General features: G+C 41.6%; 1 protein-coding gene and 2 non-coding genes across 6 annotated transcripts; all 3 read right to left on the reverse strand.

Moving 5' to 3' along the window:
- Positions 1–243: 243 nt before the first annotated feature.
- Positions 244–18,674, reverse strand: LOC122966647 (transportin-2-like). Of its 4 annotated transcripts, none has more exons than XM_044330908.1 (26): positions 18,569–18,674; positions 17,245–17,344; positions 16,623–16,698; positions 15,895–16,044; positions 15,521–15,627; positions 13,902–14,035; positions 13,346–13,427; positions 13,030–13,152; positions 12,582–12,700; positions 12,408–12,468; positions 11,464–11,635; positions 11,215–11,367; positions 10,027–10,252; positions 9,658–9,829; positions 9,120–9,206; positions 8,774–8,881; positions 8,321–8,479; positions 8,119–8,206; positions 7,589–7,687; positions 5,962–5,997; positions 4,965–5,060; positions 4,763–4,838; positions 4,445–4,544; positions 4,112–4,186; positions 3,667–3,815; positions 244–3,402 (listed from the first exon to the last, which is right to left on the reverse strand). In XM_044330908.1, the coding sequence occupies exons 2-25, from the start codon at positions 17,341–17,343 to the stop codon at positions 3,708–3,710; spliced, it is 2,706 nt and encodes a 901-aa protein (XP_044186843.1). In that variant the 5' UTR covers position 17,344; positions 18,569–18,674; the 3' UTR covers positions 244–3,402; positions 3,667–3,707. The 4 variants fall into 4 exon arrangements, with proteins under 4 accessions (XP_044186843.1, XP_044186846.1, XP_044186844.1 ...); XM_044330911.1 differs by having other exon boundaries at positions 18,550–18,652; XM_044330909.1 differs by lacking the exon at positions 18,569–18,674 and adding an exon at positions 18,163–18,475.
- On the reverse strand, positions 15,707–15,773 carry LOC122967831. Its single transcript, XR_006398688.1, has one exon. It is a non-coding gene; the product is annotated as a small nucleolar RNA SNORD41 (small nucleolar RNA).
- LOC122967830 lies at positions 17,463–17,530 on the reverse strand. The gene has a single exon (XR_006398687.1). It is a non-coding gene; the product is annotated as a small nucleolar RNA SNORD41 (small nucleolar RNA).
- Positions 18,675–18,758: the final 84 nt, after the last annotated feature.

Consider the following 18,758-nt stretch of genomic DNA (forward strand, 5'->3'; position numbering starts at 1 on the left):
ATACTGACAAATGCGTGCATTGGGTGTCAGTCAGTTTAAGTATCTGTTGCTTTTTCAGTCTGTGGTTTGAGTAGAGTTGCTTTCAAATGTTGTCATTTGCTAAATGACTGTGACATGCCCTCCAGGCTCACCAAGGAGTGAGTGCTATTTGAACATTGAAGATGTGTCTCAGTTTCAAGTCTCAAGCTCTCCACATATATCAGTGATCGCTCAAAAAACAAGAAAATCCAGCAGACTCAAAGCTTAATAGAAAAAAACTTTTATTTTCCCCTATTCACAAAAATTAAATAAAAAGGGATACATCAGATAACATCCCACCTGCACCACAGTTGAGCAAAAAAAAAGGTACTACATCAAGTTCAATTGCCAGCCTTGATATCAGATTGAAACAAAGTTATGAATTAGTTTTCTGCATTCTTCCCTAAGGTATGCACCAAGCACCGACTCTCCTTCAGTCCATCCACAACATCAAATTTGACGTAATCAAATGGTCCGCTATAAAACAACGAAAACAAAATTCTTTAAATTAAAAGAATAAAAAGAAAAACAAAAAACTTTTAAAGTCCAAAACAATTTGTGCACAGGGGCACAAAAAAATAATAAAAAAAAATAAAACAAAAAATAAAAAACAAAATAAATAAATAAAAACAAAACTTTCACGAGCATAAAAATAAAAAATAAAAAACTTGTGGACAACTTGCATTTAAATTTACTTCTGTATATAGCTTAGTGTATCACAACATGGCAAGGAGTGGTAAAGCCTCAAATTATTACCCATTCTCTGTGGCACAAGAGATGCATCCTTGTGAAACATTAATGAATGATTCACCGGCTGCTGCTCTGAGCCCGTCCATCCAACCTGTGATCAATGAGCGGCCACTGAATGTTCAATGCTTGCCTACCAGTTAAACATGAAGATGATGCCATTAGTATTCACCCTTCTGGGGGTGTAGCGGCTTACAAAAGATGCCAGGGATCCAAAAAACACCACACATGCGCATTGGTAACATTTGTGCTACAAAAAACTCCATGTCACACAGGTTGAGAAAATAATGCTTATTCTATAAAATACATAATCCATAAAAGTGAGCTCATATATGAAGGAACATGGTTTTTTTTTTGTTTGTTTTTTTTTTTTTTTTTTTTAAATCAAGCAGGAATAGATTTGAGTATTAGTGAAGGTCTTCATCTTAAGAGTTTTGAGCACACTTGGTCTGACGATCAAACTGATGTTGTTAACTGGCAGGCAAATGTTGATACTCGCTGTGGCCACATGGACTCAGGCATGGCTCAAACTATGCCCTGAACATAACCTTAGGGTAGGGCTGGTGCAAATATTACATCTAAGCAGTACTCACGTACACACCTTTATAGTAAAACAGGCTGACAGCCGTACACACTTCCATTACCACTATGTCCACTATGGACAATGACTAAAAAGATAAAGATGGATAAAGACCACAACTCTCTCAAATAACCAGTGTCAGGGGGAGAACTATTAGGACTCTGAATCAGTGTATTTCCAGGCATATCCTACACAGTATCAACGGGTGAATACATGGCAACTGGCAACATCAAATCACTAGTTTGATCATGAGCTGGAATAGTACCTTATTAGTCCAGCAGCGAGTCGCATTGCCATTGACAAAGCTCTTATAAGGTAGATCCCTCCAAAGGGAACCTGTTTTAAAATGACTAAAGAAAAGGAGCAACACTCATTGAAAAGCATGCAATGTTCATGACAAGGAGAAGCCTTGATGGCTCAGACAGCGGTTATTTAACAAAAAAAGCTCTGGGGGACATCCTCAAACACAGATATGGATAAACAGTGGAACTGCGACATGAATCCAAAATACTGTAATTATGATGTTTCCCTCCACTTACATCCTATTCAACCCACTTTAGAAGGAGCTACATTATGAAATTAACTATGTTAAGAGGCCTCAAGTCTTACCTAGTCATTTTACCATTGCTTAACATTATCATTATGCTTACTTTTGCAAGCCATTGACAGTCCTAAAATCACTTATCAAAAAAAAAAACGATATCTCAAGATCATATTTATCACTGTATGTCTTACATTTGAAACTCTAAATTTCTTACAAAAGAAAAAGTGCATTTATATCAGTAAGAACCAATTCATTCTTGGTGATGTCTTATCGCTCTCATTAAGTCCATTCTGTAAATACTCTTTAAAAAAAAAAAAAAAAAAAAAAAAAAAAAAGAAGCAGCAGCAGCAAAAGTTTTATCAACTTGCCTACAGTATTTGAACTCTCGTTGCGATGAGTGATTCTCCAAACAATCAGCGGAGTCCTGTATTAACCTACCTATAGCTGGTCTTCATACGCAACCTCCATTTAACTATAGGGACATTGATTACACAATATGTATGAATGTATGGGAGGAGAAAAGAACCGAGCACCCGACAGCTTCAAATTATGGCAACCTCCCCATACCGAGGACGAGAAAAATCAACTTGCACTTTGGAGCAACAAGACAGATATTCACTCAAACATGCGTCACTTAAGAGGTGATCATATGCCATGCAATAACTTGGTACTGCGGTGGGAAAACCTTAGAGAACAGACCTACTGCATTTTTTTTTTTTTTTTTTTTTTTTGGCCTCAAATGAGGGGGGGAAAAAAAAAAAGAAAACCTATGACTCAAGAGGAATTCAGCAACCAAGGGAAACGGAAGGAAATGAAATTCAGATTAATGTACATGTGAAAAGAGAATAAGACCCATGTATATGCACACCAAATGGTTGATGCAATTTTGCCGTAAAAGGTGCAAAAAGATTTGTGCACGTTTCCTGCATTATTACGTAGTAAAAGCGTCTCATGGTTTTGTTTTTTTTTTTTGTTTAGCCTCTGTCAAGCCCGGAGGTGACAAGTAATATTAAAGTCACACGAGCCTGTTTTAAACACATCTACATATGTGCGTCATTCTACTGACTACGTGCATTGTGGTATTTGGGACTGTGGCACCCTATGCTGGTTCAGATAATTCCTTTTTTTAAATGTACCTATCTGCCACCCCGTCCCCTCCCAGCCGTCATCTATCTTAACAGAATAATCAAATCGAGGAGGGGGAGGTCAAAGCCAGCCCCTGTTTGCCCTCACCTAACTAGGATCCCTGCGGTGCTGTTGGTGAAAGTCACTTTTGAGTGTGTTGGATTTAGTGAGGCGTTTAATCCAAGAGGTATATGTATATCCCCAGTTTACCCTCCCACACCCACCACCCTCCTCCCACCCTCCCTCACAGAGACACACAGGGGCGCGGGGGGAAAGGAGGCCATCCGCTGAGTGGAGGGTCAAGGCCAGTCACGTCCCTCCAGCTCTTGTTTCACCCCACGATCTGGGCAGTGCAATGAGTTCCCCAGTAACCCTTCCCTACATTAACCTAGGGGAGGAGAAAAAACAGAAGAATGGAGAAAAGTTTTAAAAATCACATATGAAAAATTAGAAAATGTAGAGCTGTGAGAATTGATTCAGCGATCAAAAAGGATGCAGGTGGTGTGACTGATGCTGAGAGATTCTGGATCAGAAAATTAATTTGGGAACAAAATGTATCATTGTTGATCAATGAGCTGGGTGTGTCATCATTTCCAGAAAGGGAGTGGCATAGGTTGTATGTGTGTCACGACAGGATGTTTGCTGAACATACCTAACAGGTCGGTGTCCTGTGTTGACCAGGGGGAGGTTGGGTTAGACGCCATAGCACGCCGACAGGCGCTCCTTCAACAAAGGAGGGAACTGCTCTGAGAACTGCTGCCAGTTCTCTTCCCCGACCTGGTCCTTGAAGCCATGTAAGATCTAGGAAGAGAAAACGAAACTCTCATGAAAATGGAAGTAGGTTTGAGGATGAAGGTGCTGTGTAGTTGTTAACGCTTCAATACACACAAAATGCAACAACATCCACTGAAATGTAAAAATGTCTCTGCTCTCCCTCCTCAAACAGCAAGCTCTACCACACTTCTCAGACTCAAATATCATCCGCACCATATAATCAGATTTCGAATGTCTGATAAGTGATCATCACAGAGTGTGGGGAGCCAGTGCTACAACAGATCAGTGATATAGTACTGCTTTTGTTAAAATGAGCCACTCACCTTATAAAACATGTCTCTCAGGTCATCTTTGGGGTTGACCCAGGAGGCCACAGCATCACAGAAGAAAATAAAGTCCTGGAAAGAAAGGACTTGTTACTTCATCACACAAACACTCAGCTTCAGAGCCTATCCACATAAGACTTATTGTTCTTGGATCTCATGTTAACAATGGATACAAAAGGGAGAGAGGATAAGAGCATAAACTTCAGGAATTGCAGCAGTCAGACTACACCCAGATGTCATATTGTTGGTTGGAGTAGAAAAACACTGCACAGAAAAAAAAAAAAAAAAATCACAGCTTGCAACTTTAAAAATATCCTCATATCATCTCACCTGCACCACTCCTGCTGGGTTGACGCCGATCATCACACATATTCCACGGAAGGCTGAGTCCTTCTCCTCATTATCTCGGATATTCCTCAATGACGTGCACCTGAGAAGAGATACAATGAGACAAAAGAGGAAAGTGTTTATACGTTCTTTCAGTCTCTACTGGTCTTGAAATGATTTATTTCCTCTTGCATTTATAATTAGTTTAAACTAATTCCTTTCCCACTGCTTCCTTTCCTTTTCTCATTTCAAGATCAACAAAATCATGTTAGATCAATAAGCTGAGTAATTCATGATATCCAGATTATAATGTGTACTCACCATGGTCTAATGAAATGCTGAAGCTGTGGTGCCACTTCCTGAGGACACACGTAACCGAGTCTGCCAATCGTAATGGCTGCACAAAGGGAGACAAAACATCAGTTTACCTGAACTCCCCTTCATGACCATCAGCATTGTCCACCTTTCATTCTGAACAGCAGATGCTTCAACTCATGCTGTGTGCATGTGACCGTGTGTGTACCTGTGTTTTCCAGCAGAGTCTTGGGCGTGTTGGGTCTGTTGATGATCTCCACCAGATGTGGCAAAACCATGCCCACATAAGGCTGCATCTCTGCACCTAGAGACACACACACGGCAGAAAACAAGCACACCATCAGCCGTATGAGGAGATGAGCAACCTGCAGCATGGCTCTGTTACTATGGCGACTTGACTGCAAGCAGTATTTTGTCTTATGGCAAACAATGTCTTACTGGCATACTACACACAGCCTTTTGTGAACACAAAAATATGTCTTGTTGCAATAAAACGGACAGAATTTTGGCAAATTCTTCACATTAGGTTGATGTCTCAGTTTTTAGTGTTAATGCTGTTGACCAGCAGGAATCTGATTTCAGTTCCAGACTTGCTGGACTGTTTTTCGCTTTGCCTTCAGTTGTTGGATTTGACTTGATGAATTGTGTATTGACTGCTGTGGTCAAAGGCCAGACAGGCAACATGGTTACATGACAATAAAGCTGCTGTCTGCACTGGAGGTAAATATCAGCTTGTAGAATCATCTGGTTGTGTTAAAACTAATGAAATTTACTCTTTACAACAGCCACATGAGACCAGCGAACCTTCAGTTAAAAGAGAAACGTGAAGGACACAGTGAATTCCACATGTATTAAATATATACAGGATGTATGTTGCCGCCAATACAAAGTGATCTGGACACTGCAAGTTTCTTGTGACAGCAGAATGAGGAACATTCTGTTCATCTGGGGTTTTCAAGAGACCTACACTTCCATGTTTTTGGAGATGAATTAAAATCTTGTAACAGCTGCCATCATCATGACAAGGTCTGCAACTGTAAAGGCATTAACACAGGCAAAGTGTTGCAGAAGTGTGAACTGTACAACCCTTTGGATGATTCTGAGGGGTTGATATGAAGAAAAATCTTCTAAAAAAAAGGAAAATCTAATTTGATTTTGCACTCTCGCACTGCAGTCTTGATGACTGCTGGTGCCCCTACGCTCACCTGGACAATCCTCTGTTTGCTGCTTGACACCTGTTCCTGTAAGGATATCACACAGAGTGTCAGTGGGCCGCCTGGGTCACGCACATTGGCTTGCCTGGCATACATGCACCAACACACATGTTCAAACAACGTGCAGGCATAACTAGGTTGGGTTTTGGGTGCAATGCCATTTTATGGCAGAGATGTTAGGAGAGCCGAAAGGCAAAACATCACACTGCCAAAGTCCTAATTGCGGAACGCTCCGGTAGGGTTACTGTGCATGCAACATAACTGCAATATCCCTGGTTCGATTCCAGCCAGGTACCTTTGTTGCATGTCATACCCATGTATCACTCCCCATGATTCCTGTCTGCTTCTTCACTTCACACTATTCAATAAAAGGCAAAAAATACCAACAAAAATAACCTTTAAGTGTTTCCCCTGGGTTGACTTCTCTGGGGTGGCTGCAGTGATGGCAGCGACTGGTGTCAATTAATAAATGTTACAGAAGCTGCAGCATTTATTAACTGACACACTGTAGCCAGTACTGTACATTTACTGCCAGCGTCACTTTTCTGCTGCTCATTCAACATTATGCACTGTCCTATTCCTTAAAGGAGCTGCGCTACCAAGAGTTTCCCAGGCAACGACACAGAGGTTGACTCACGTTTTGGAACAGCGCTGCAGATATTCCCAAATGCTATTGATTTCCCAATGAATGGATATTTGGTGTTATTTTTGGCATTAGAACTTTTTTTTTTGGCCTAGAGGGGGTTTGGGAAAACACTTAAATTTTTTTTTTTTTTTTTTTTAAAGTCCTAATTACATATAACTATCTGAAACAGATGTGTACATGTCTTAAACTGTCGACAACGGTTTCACCAGAAGTAAACAGAAGAAAAGGTTTGCCATGTGAACCACAACTAAGGACAAAAGGCAAAGCCAAAGGTAGTGCTGTTGGCACAACGAATCACACACACAGGTTCGCGTGCATATAGACCTGCAGACTCAGGAGGCATCGGTGCATCTCTAAAAAACAGCTTTATTGTGGGCACCAACAATTAAAAACTGGTGGATATCAAGCACTACAAAGGCTCAAAATGCCTAAAGGAGGTGATCTGCATCGCAAAAGGAAAGTCAGCTCCGGAGAACATGGCTGCAATAAGTGTGTGTGTGTGTACATGTGTTTGAGCGAGCGAATTAAAAATGGATAACGGTAAGTAAATAAATATTAAATTAATACTTTTTAATGGGAAATGTGTTTTTTTGTTTTCTTTTTTCTTCAAAGCAAGACAAATGTTACACAAAAGGTAGATACACACAAAAGTGCTGTTAAAAAAACGGTGGCTGGGAAAAATTTATAATTCAGCAGCCACTTTGACTGGTGGAAGAAAAAGTTAATTTCCAACACTGCACTCAACCTGAGTTTGGAGCGAATGAAAGCTGCCGTATCTGGATCAGAAAATATCTTGGGAACAAAATGTATCATTGTTTGTCAATGAGCTGGGTGTTTCATCATATCCAGATAATAAGCGCTTGTTTTCAGTGAAGGCAACCATTTAAAAAAAAGAAAAAAAAGAGAAAGAGACAGACCAAGGGCAAACATAAGAGAAAAGGCATCAACAATAGCTGAAACCTGCTTTCTCACCCATTTGCATGGAAATCTCTCCGATGGCCCAGGTGGCGTTGTTGCACACAGAGATAAACTCTGGGTTCAGGTTGAGCCCCAGGATGGGCATAAACTCAGCTGGAGGGAGGACATAAAACACACACTGGTTACAATACAGTAGAGTAGAGCAGCATTCAAATCACTTACACACCTTTTTTTAAAACAATCTCCCATCTATAACAGTCTCAAAGAAAGATGGTATATCAGCATTTAATCTATATGCTCAGTTCTACCAGTCTAGGAATGATAAATGCAGGATGTGGATCAGACAACAATATGGGAACAAAGTGTATCATCGTTATTCAATGAGCTGGGTGTTTCATCATATCCACATAAGGACCACAGAGGTGTGAAGCTGCTCTATAACAGCCTCTCATTGAAGATATCTGAGCATCTATGGCTACAATAGGTATCACCGTGAGTCAGTGCTGTGTGTTCCCTGATAGCCAGATAGTAGAGGACCAGTGAAGTAATTCAATCCAACTGTGACAGTTATTTAGCACACTCACCAATGCAGGGCTTAACATGGAGGAAGCAGGCCTTTGTTAGATCACCCAGCAGAGCAAAGGAGCTTTGCCTCACTTCAGGCATAGTGTCCTGCAACACAACCACACATCTTAGTGTTGTACTTTCACAGTAAATGTGTCGGGGTTCAAAAGAAACTGTCTCGATGCGTGTTTGGTTCATTTGTTGGTTCACACTCCTGCATACCTGCATGCACTGGAAAAGCAGGGTCATGATGTTGGAGCGGGCTACTAGCTGCTCCACATGGCCCCCCAAACCCTCAGCCAGGCCACTGAGCAGATCCAGGGCCACGATCATAAAATCCTTGTCAGGAGCCTCATACTGGTCTGGATGCTGGTTGTACATCTGTACAGACAGGACAGACGAGTTTCAGTGCCTCTGCAAAAGGATCGCCTAATATACAACATGTTTCATTTGTACTAGTGCAGTGCCTGTTCAAAACATGCCTATTCGGAACAGGCTGACTGCTCGGCTTTCTCAAGAACCGCTCATCCAAACAACTTCACACTCCGAACTGTGCTTCCTTGGGTCCTCAGCAATACACCCGCCAAGTGTGAAGTTGATCAGATGAATGGTTGAGAAAAATCAGATATACAGAAAGAGACTCTTTCCATTTTAGTTAGATGTTTGTATCCTCACCATAGCCTGAGCTAGTGTCTTCTGGACTAGTGTGACACAGCGCTGATAGACGGGCTCACAGTAAGGCAGAAACCCGCTCTGGAGGGCAGTGGCGACTGACGACAGACACTGGAAGAAAGACAAAATGAGGACTTGTAGAAAGGCAGTCATGCATGTTTGTTGTCTGGGGTGAACACACACTATATATGACCTGAAAGCTGTTGAAAATCCTAATCTGTTTTTTTTTTTTTTTAGCAGAAACTCTTTACAGCAAATATGACTGGTCTTAAGCTTAAAGAGAAATTTGTGCTCAACTGGATAAAAGCCTCCTGTAGTGCAAGTGTTGCTTTAATAGAGAACTTCTCACCTCCAGCAGCGGGAACAGATCCTTGTCTTCATCTTTCAGCTCGTTCCACTTGGCAATAAGGGGGGGCATCAACTTCTGAATGTACTCCTGAGAAACGATAGAAATTTAGGATCTCAGAGTTTGCCTTACTTTAACTCTTCAGCAAAGACATTAAGATTTAAGGTTTACATACAGAACAATGTCAATTTTGCCTGCATATTTAAACTTAATTGTGTGCAAAGATAATTTTATTCACCACAGTTCCATTAGGGGCAAAAAAAACAACCTTTCAAATAAAAGAAAACTAATGAAAACACTGCACTCCACCTGAGTTTGGAGCGGATGAAAGCTGCCATATCTGGATCAGAAAATATCTTGGGAACAAAATGTATCATTGTTTGTCAATGAGCTGGGTGTTTCATCATATCCAGATAATTAGCGCTTGTTTTCAGTGAATGCAATCTTTTTTTTTTTTTTTTTAAAGAAGAGAATGTGACATATCGAGGGAAAACATAAGAGAAAAAGGCATCAAGAATGTACAAAGTTCACAGGCACTTACAGGCTGATTCAGGTGGTGACCCACTGAGTCTGCCAGAGTTCCTATGGCGTCATAGAGGATGAGGAGGTTCTTGTGCTGGTACTTCCCGAAGGCGAAGACCAGCGTGTCCAAGATAAAGCTCAGGTAGGGCACCAGCTCTGTACATGCCTCCTCCTCCAGGGTGGCAAACGCACTAACAGAAAACAAAAGATGGAAGAAAGACGGTATGTCAGTATTTAAATCTATATACTCAGCTCTACCAGTCTAGGAATGATAAATGCAGGATGTGGATCAGACAACAATATGGGAACAAAGTGTATCATCCTTATTCAATGAGCTGGGTGTTTCATCATATCCACATGAGGAGGACAGGAGTGGGAAGTTGCTCACCTGCAGGCCGCCTCCTGCACCCTCTTGTTGCCGTCCAGGATGCGTTTCAGAAGCTCTGTCATGAGGGGTTTAAGGTAGGAGTCGGGGGGCTGGGAGACCACCCAATGTGCATAACGACTAAGGGTCCAGCAGGCGATGGAGCGCACCAGGGCCTTCTTGTCGCACAGACACTGGATGAGGTGGGGGATAAGCTCCGGCAAGTAGGGCACCATACCCTGCATGCAGCCTGAGGCGAGGAGAGAAAATGACAGCATGAAAGGATCAATTACAAGACGATGTTTCATCATGTTTTTATTACTATGAAGCACTTTGTGTTTCCTATTGTTCCATCTAATGTGATATGTGCAGAGACCTAGTGAATTCACTTTGTACACCTGACATTGTTACATTTACCACCTGCACCTTGCCCTTCAAGGGCCTCCAACCCTGACCTGGTGTTGCTAAATTAATTCAATGATACAGACGTTTAGATGTCATTGAACCAACTTGAGAGAAAAAAAAAAAAAAAAAAAAAGACTGTGTGAGAAACAGAAAGCAGATGCACGTGGGCAATAAAGGCAGATCGTGCAGATGGATAGACAGAGTTGTGAAACTGAACAATTTTATCCGCTAATTAATTGATGTTATTCAGCGCAATTCTGTGGTTTATCTGTGAAGTTTTTGGTAGCGCACTGCAGACTGAAGTCTGTGCTCACAGTGAAAAGGGTAACATGTATCTCTTGTATGAATGGGTCCAAAACAGGTCAAGCACGTGTTGAGTAAATACACATTTGCTGTCTGAAAGTTTGCTATAATGCAGAAACAGCCTTGAAGGAGTGGGGAAAACTAAGAAGTGACGACTGGGACTGCTGGGAGATTTAAATTGTAATTCCATAAGATCTAATTATTTGTATGCTTGCGTTGTTGAAGATTAGATATACATGTTCATATGTGTGGACTGGTTTTAGAAAAAGCAGTATTTGCTCAATTTAATTCAATTAGGCTATTATAGTAGGTTTTGACTGGGTCAGTGAGATATGCAGCGGTCGGTCCAGATGACTCATTACAGCAAACTTGCATGAGCAGGACGCTGTATTTCAATAATCTCATAGCGTGTGTGTTTACAACAACAGGATTAGATACAACACACTTAAATCCGTTCTAACTAATCTGTAGCTTCTATGAGAACTCTACTTCTCTAAGTCTTACCCTCAGCTATGGCCCCCAACACCAGGATGCCGGACTCCTTAATGACCCAGTCGGGGTGGAAGAGCAGGCCTTTCAGGAGCGGCAGGAGGTGGGGCAGCAGGTCGTCACGGAACACGTTGGCCAGCACGTCCAGTGCTGCGGCTGAACACTTTCCTACATCAAAAAATAACAAAATTATTCTTAAATCCCAAAACTGCTGGTTACAACCTGCAGAGAGAGTCTCTATAAGTGCTTTTCTCCATCACTTACGCAGGTTCCAGTCAGACAGTGTGTCGTCATCGTCGTCGTCGTCCTCTTCAATGTCCTCACCCTCCTCTCCCTCCCCTCCTTCGTGCTGCAAGGTGACGGTGCGTGACTTGTGGAAACGAGGCTTGATGTCCTGATCGCTGTCTGGAACTGCCTCATCCTCCTCCACATCTCCCTGCGCACACACACACACACACACACACAAGTTGAACTCCAGCTGAAGCATTATATCACTTTTTTAGACAATTTTTAAAAACTATCAGTTCTAAATTGTCATTCTGTAATATTAGCTGTAATACAGCTTAAGTTTTTGATGTTATGTCAGGATTTATTTTTGGTGTTATCTCGCTGTGGCATGAAGGACAGTCCTCCAGTTGCAGCAAGTATAACTGCATTTAACCTTCTAATAGCCTTTGACATGACAGAGTGCACAAGGCAGAGTGCACAGTAAACTCGGCAGTCACACATTTCTCTGTTCGGTATTTCTCTGTGTGACATCAAATATTAAAAAATATTTTTTTTTGGCCTGGCGGGGGTTCTCGTTGTTTTATTATGGAGAAACACAGATTCAGTAAACGTTGAGTCCAGTTAGACCCAGCAGTCTCCATCAGGTTGGGCAAGTTCAAAGTTGTGAAAACAACGGGGGTGTTTTGAATACACCCCTGTTTTCACAGGTAATTTGTTAGTCTGTCCCTCCCGCCGCAGGAAATAATGGATTAATCCTGGAAAGCTGTTGATGTAGCACTTCTCTCCTTATGAAAATAACACAGAGATTATTCGACCAATGAGAATTTAGTCGGACGAGAGCGCATCGACCAACTAATCGACCGGTCGACCAGCAGACTACAGCCCTAATAAGAACGCTCAAAAATTCAGCCAAATGGCTATACCTTCTGATGGTATAGAAGTAAACATGTAAAAACGTAACAGGAACAAAGAGAGCTCACCTTCAATAGTATGATGTCAATCTCTGAATACTTCATCCCATTCACCAAGATAGGGATCAGTCTATATTAAGAGGGAGGGAAGAAGAAGACTTCCTTGGTGAAAACGGTAAACAAATATAACATCACGTAGTTGATGACAATGAGTTGATTCTGTATTCACTGCATTGTACTCACTGCACCAGGTGTCCGGACAGCATCTCCTTGCAGATGGGTTGCTCTGCTAGAGTCAGCCAAAACTCACAGGCCTCCAGAGCCACGTTCTCATCCGGGTCCTGGGTCCGCTGCAGCATGTACTGCAGGAGATGATACAGTATGAGACTGAGAGCAGCCGAGTGTGAGCTGACACAACATCTAATGGTTCGAAAACCGAGAGAAAAACGCTGCTATTGCGCAACAGTCTACCACAAAGTCTTGACAAATCTGGATCAGAAAGAATAGGAACTTTAGGTATCATTGTGAATCAATGAGCTGGGTTTTTCATCATGTCCAGATGCAAGATGGACTTAAAAGTCTCGATAATTCTGAGTTGAAAGGCTGATAGTTCTCACACATCTGATTACTTTGACATACAGGAACGATGTGTTCTTAAAGCAGAGACACAGCTGGTTGGTCCAGCACTTACCTGGATGATGCTGTGCATGTGGGGGATGAGGCGGTCGATGCGGACCTCCAGTAGCATGACCAGGGCTCGGCACACATTCTTTCGGACTTCAGAGTCCTCATCTGCTGCCAGTGCAAATAGGCTCTAGTCGGGGAGAGGAGAATAAGATATGAACTGTAAGTTAGGTGAAAAATGAGGATTATGAGGAAACAGACAGTGGGTTGACAAGGCAAATAAAAATTCGAGGGAATGACTAACATGGCTTTGTCTAGTCTGGTGATGTTCAAACACAGCAAGACAACCAATTTACTTCAGTATTCAAAACACACAAGCTCACCTCTATGAAGGTGTCGATGTTGTCCATTAGAGCCTGGGCTCTGCCGATGATGAACTGGTTCACACAGGCTATGGCATGAGACCTGCGGGGACAACAAGAGGACTGATTAAGGCAAAGCAACGGTAGCAATGAAAGAGTGGTTAAAAGCAGAATGTCTCTATTTAACAACCTATAAAAACAGCAACATTTGGTTTTATCCCACGTTTTACTTTAACATTTCAAAAGATAATTATACAATTTTTATTTTAGGTTACACATGAACAAAATTAGTCCACTAAAAAATGAAAAAATGTGGCACCAAGAAAAAAACTTAAATGGTTCTTACAGCCCTATTAAGAGCTTTATAATAGTGAGGAGAAAATGTTTTATTGAATCCTTTTAGCAATCAATGTAAGTCATAAATTAAGTGGTACGTTAGTGTGAGGGGTAAAGTGACAGAATATCTGGATCAGACAGTATGAATACAACAACCTTCATCGTCAGTCAGATGTTGGTATACATCACGCCCAGATGTTGATGACAGACAGTTACAAATGTGTCTTGTTCTCTCCTGTACCTGATCTTCGGGCTGCAGTGCTTGAAGAACTGAAGGAATTTAGGTATCATGATGTTGAGGGGTCTGTTCAAAGCGTCGCTGTCCAGCAGCTCGGATGAGTCCTCGCAGATCTTCTGCAGTGCTCCAAACGAGCCCTGAGACACGGACACACACAGAGAGGCTGTCAAATCAAACGCAAACATACAGGGACACAGAGGAGAGAATGAGACAGCATCAACATTAAGCCAGAGTGCCTTCGTTTAAGAATTTCATAGATGCCAGTGGTTCCTATACAGATGACTATAAAACTTAAATAATGGTTGTATTCCATTCAGGTGTGTCAGATGCAAGATATTGTATTGTGTACGCTGGCTTACCAGCACATCTAAAATAGAGCAATAATTTATTTTATTAGTTACACCTGCACTGTGATTTGGAACAAAAACACATCACTGACTCCATAATGAAAACAATCAGCCTGTCAAGAGGACTGCTGCTCTCCTAAGTGAGGCTTGAAAAATATTTACATTCCCAGTTTTATGTCAACATGTCACCTTAAATCTCTGAAAAGATTTATCATGAACAAAAATCATTTTAAAAATTATAACACGCTAATGCCTGCTTTTACATGTCATAATATGCATAACATTTTATGCATATTATGACATGTAAAAGCAGATATGTGTAAATTATTGGATGTCTACTGCTGTTTGAAAGGCCAGTTACACTCACACACTGTTTCCCCTCATTTTGTGATTACACCTCTTCTCAGGACTGTGCGGGTGTGCATAGACTACAGCTGTGTCCAAAATCACTTCCTTGTTTACTCACTGCTCCCTATATAAATAATAAAGACTCAGTAGTTAAGTCTATAGTGAGCACTTAACTTAGATTTTGGGCACTTTGAATAATTGTCATTGCTCACAGCTGATAACTCGCAACAATGCAAATTTTTGTATCTGTATGCATTGTGGGTTTGTGAGCAGAAAGTCGAGTACAAGCCATTGACACTATTTTTTCCAACTGTGGGAATATTTGAGGGAACTATATAGTTCACATATTTCCCACTCAGAATTCTAACACTGAAATAAAATGGCAGAAGGTGAAAATAGAGCACTATATTGTAACACATCCACTCCAGTTAGCTTTATTGCCCCTGAAAGGATGGGACAAATTCAACCTTTGTCATTTGTGTTGACACATGGAGTCCAGTGACCTTGTTTAATTCCAAACAAAGCTCTGCCTACCTTCAACCTGAGCAGAGGACTAACCAGCCAGAGCAACTGAAAACATGTATGAATTCATACGGCTTTAAAGAAAACTGAGGGTTTGGGCACCAAGCCACTAACTATGAGCAGCCTTGGTTCACGTCTAGCCGGGACTTTTGCTACACGTCATTCTCCATCTCTCTATCCCCTCATTTCCTGCCATCTCTCCACTGTCAACAAGCCATAAAAAAGGCATAAAATGCAACCCAAAAAGTCTAAAAAGAAAATCAAGAGCTTTTTATTAGAGATCCTCCAATATGAAATTTCAAGGCCAATGACTGATACCGATCTGGTTGTTGTGGCCACCGTTTTTAAACAGCACAGAAAAGAAAGAAAGAAAGAGAATAAGGGCAGCGCATGGTAAGTGCAGACCTCGCAGGTGTTGTAGTCTTCTGAGTTGAGCAAGTTGCAGAGCTGGGGCAGCAGCTCCGGCCATGTCTGTAGCTCTCCCTTGGAGGCAATAGTAGTGATCAGGATGCCTGGGGAGAGGAGAACAGAGGGCTTCAGATAGGGAATAACAATTAATGAGACCACGAGTAGTTGCTTTTACATTCATCTCTGGATCAGACAGTATGAATACAAAAACCTTCATCGGAAGTCAGGTGTATTTATGCATCATCTCCATGTAACAGTTGGACAGCAAGGGATGAGTAGTTGTATTGGGTGTGTGGGTGGAAGCTAGCTCACAGGTGACAGAGGACAGCATTCGCCTCACTCGCTGACACACACAAAAAAAAAAAACTCACCGATGGTGGCACGGATGAGCGGCGAGGGGTCACCGATGTTGTTGAGACATTCCTGCTTGATGAAGTCAGCAACAGTTGCGGGGAAGTTCTGGTAGTGGGCTTTGACATTGTTCTTCAGTATCAGACCACTCAGAGAGCGAGTCGGCTCATCTGAGCAGATGAAAGTAAAAGAGGAAAAGGTGCGAGAAAGTTGGGAGAGAAAACGGCTGATCAATTAATAAAGCAAGGTATTTATCATGTTTTTCTAAAAGGATTATAATGTGTCACTGTTACAATTTTGTAACAAGTATGTAATGTTGATCAGTCTCTTCTGGTCAATACTCAATCCAATTAATACAAATCTGTATCTGCACTGATACATTACAATGTATTAGATTGGTACATCCCTATAAATAGTTATGATTTTTCCATGTATATGTTTATATGTTAGTGTATGTTATGTCCATGTATATTAGCACACTAAAATGCACTGTTTATCACATTGGCCATCTTATCAAGATGAATGGAAATATGTTTGGATCAACTCAGTTATACATCCAAATGTTTGTCTCAATCAATACTGTTGAACTGTATCAGCAGGTCCTTCATCACAACCAGCATCATCTCTCAGTGACTGCTTTAAGTTTTAAGTGTTTGAGGAGTTAAGGATGAACTTTGGTCATTGTGTATCAAATGACTGCATGTCATAATGGATGAAAGAGGAGTAACACTCATATTTAACTACTCACCTTCAGTTTTGAGCCGTGTGAGGACGAAGATGAGATAGTTGTTGAAGTCAGGGAACTGGTTCAGCTGTTCAAGTTTCTAGCACGGCAGTTAAGGACCATTTAACTTTGAGTTTGCAAACTAAGCAACAAATACGGAATGACATCTTCCTCTATGTGGAATTCCAGTTTTTTTTTTTCCACATATGGAAAAGATATACATATATTAAGAACTGATTTTGGTTTATAACAATTCTATGCATAAATGCAGCTAAACATGAGTACTAGATTTAAATGTCTGCAATAAAAGCTCATTTATCTGCAATTGTATATTTTTTAAAAAAAAAAAGCTTTTTCCCCTTTTCTCCAGCTTTGCAGCTGACTTAAGTCTGATATCAGAGCTTGCTACCAGCACATGAACAACTGCCCACTTCTGCCACTTCTCAACACATGGAAAAAAAACCACTGGCAACTTCCAATGTGAACATGTGGCAGTAGTAATAACTAAACAGGACAAGGATCTAAATCACATTGTGCTTGGGCACTAGCATAAAAATCATAAATTTCATTATAAACCCACAATGAAGTCATTTAACATTGACTAGCTTTACTCTGAACACCCTCAAGTTACACTGTGGTAGGATACTTGTTGGACAGCTCTCTGCGTGACTGTGTTGGGCGACTGTGAGTCCTTGAGCAGTTGGAGGACTTGCTGAAGTCCCTGCTCATCTGGCTGCCACTCCATCCTGAGAAACACACAGATAAACACACAAGTTAATCTACATGTTACAGTCCAGTAGGAGTTCTCCAGTGCACTCTGATTTTACACAGATCGATAAGGAGAAATTGGTACACAAGTGGTCTCTGGATCAGACAGTATGAATACAAACACCATCACTGGAAGTCAGATGTATTTGATGCATCATTTCCAAAGGCCACGTGCAAAAGGACAGAGTTTATGCACAGAGCACGTTCACAGATGAAGGTGCACATGTGGACAGAGGCCCGCTTGAGTTGGCTAAGGGGTAGAACTATGATAGGCAACATAAATGCGCAGCAGCGGTTGTCCTCGGAGTACCAGCCGGCAAACACCTAAAATTGTAATTAGAAATCGGCTTGCGGCACAAAAACGAGGACATTAGGCGAGCTAAAATCTCTATGACCCGGCTTAACCGCTCCAAGTTAATCCTACCCCAACTCCCCACCCCCACCCGGCCAGTCGGACTAAATTGCGGAAATGCTTTGTGTCTTAATATTTCTCGTTTTATATTTCAACATCACTATGTAACATTACTGCACGCGGGTTTGAGACTCATGATTTACCTGCGGGAGTAGCGTGCAGCTGGGGCTGGTCAGAGTGAGAGAAAAGTTGTCAGGAAATAAAAGTTAGCTTACTGTGTAGCAGGACCGCCTTATGTCCGGCTACAAGTCAGCAATCCGTGTAGTTAACCACAGCTACATTAACCTGCAATGCTTATTTCACTCCCTTCATAACGTCCATTATGGATTACCCAAGTGGGCGATCGATAATGGACCCTTTTTCAGATAACTGTATACTGCTGACCTGCTGCTACTGAAGTTGCCCTTCTTGCTCGGGCCTTGTCGGCGGGGTCCTCACAATGTGCCCGGCATGAAGAGACACCAATACCACCTTCAGCTTCCCCACAAGTAAGCTCTTAACTAACTTATCCTTTTAGGGAAAGCCTTCATATGTGTGTGCTTGTAAAGCTTCGCGGTGAACTCGACGTTGTTCGCTAATAAATCGGTACAAACTTGATGAGCACGTTTTAGCCACTAAGCCGCCTGAGCACCGTGTTGAACTGACGAGGCTAATGCTACTAGCCGAGCTAATGCTACATAACGGACACTTCCTTTGACGTTCGTCTTTATCGGAACATCTTACCCGATGAGGCAGTCTAATGTATCTAAAATGTTGTGTCAAAGTACAAACCTTACAATACTGTACGTACAATATTGACTTGAAAGTTGAATTATTAGTACTGGGCCGCTCTTCCTCCGTGCCTCGTAGCGGTTCCTCCTGTTCAAATGAGCACGCCGATTGAAATTGACCTATGGCGGCTTCCGTTCAACACACATTGCGCTAACTACGCGAGATTTACTGGAACCGCTTTTCTATTTTCCTAAATTTTATAAGAGTGC

The sequence above is a fragment of the Thunnus albacares genome, chromosome 17, assembly GCF_914725855.1.
Source record: "Thunnus albacares chromosome 17, fThuAlb1.1, whole genome shotgun sequence".
Classification (NCBI taxonomy): domain Eukaryota; kingdom Metazoa; phylum Chordata; class Actinopteri; order Scombriformes; family Scombridae; genus Thunnus; species Thunnus albacares.

Coding starts and splice junctions, on each gene's coding strand:
- LOC122966647 (XM_044330908.1), bottom strand. CDS start 17,343: ATGGAGTGGCAGCCAGATGAGCAGGGACTTCAGCAAGTCCTCCAACTG. Junction 13,153..13,345: donor ACATCGACACCTTCATAGAG/GTGAGCTTGTGT, acceptor CTCCCCGACTAG/AGCCTATTTGCACTGGCAGC. Junction 4,839..4,964: donor GACTCTGCTGGAAAACACAG/GTACACACACGG, acceptor CCCTTTGTGCAG/CCATTACGATTGGCAGACTC.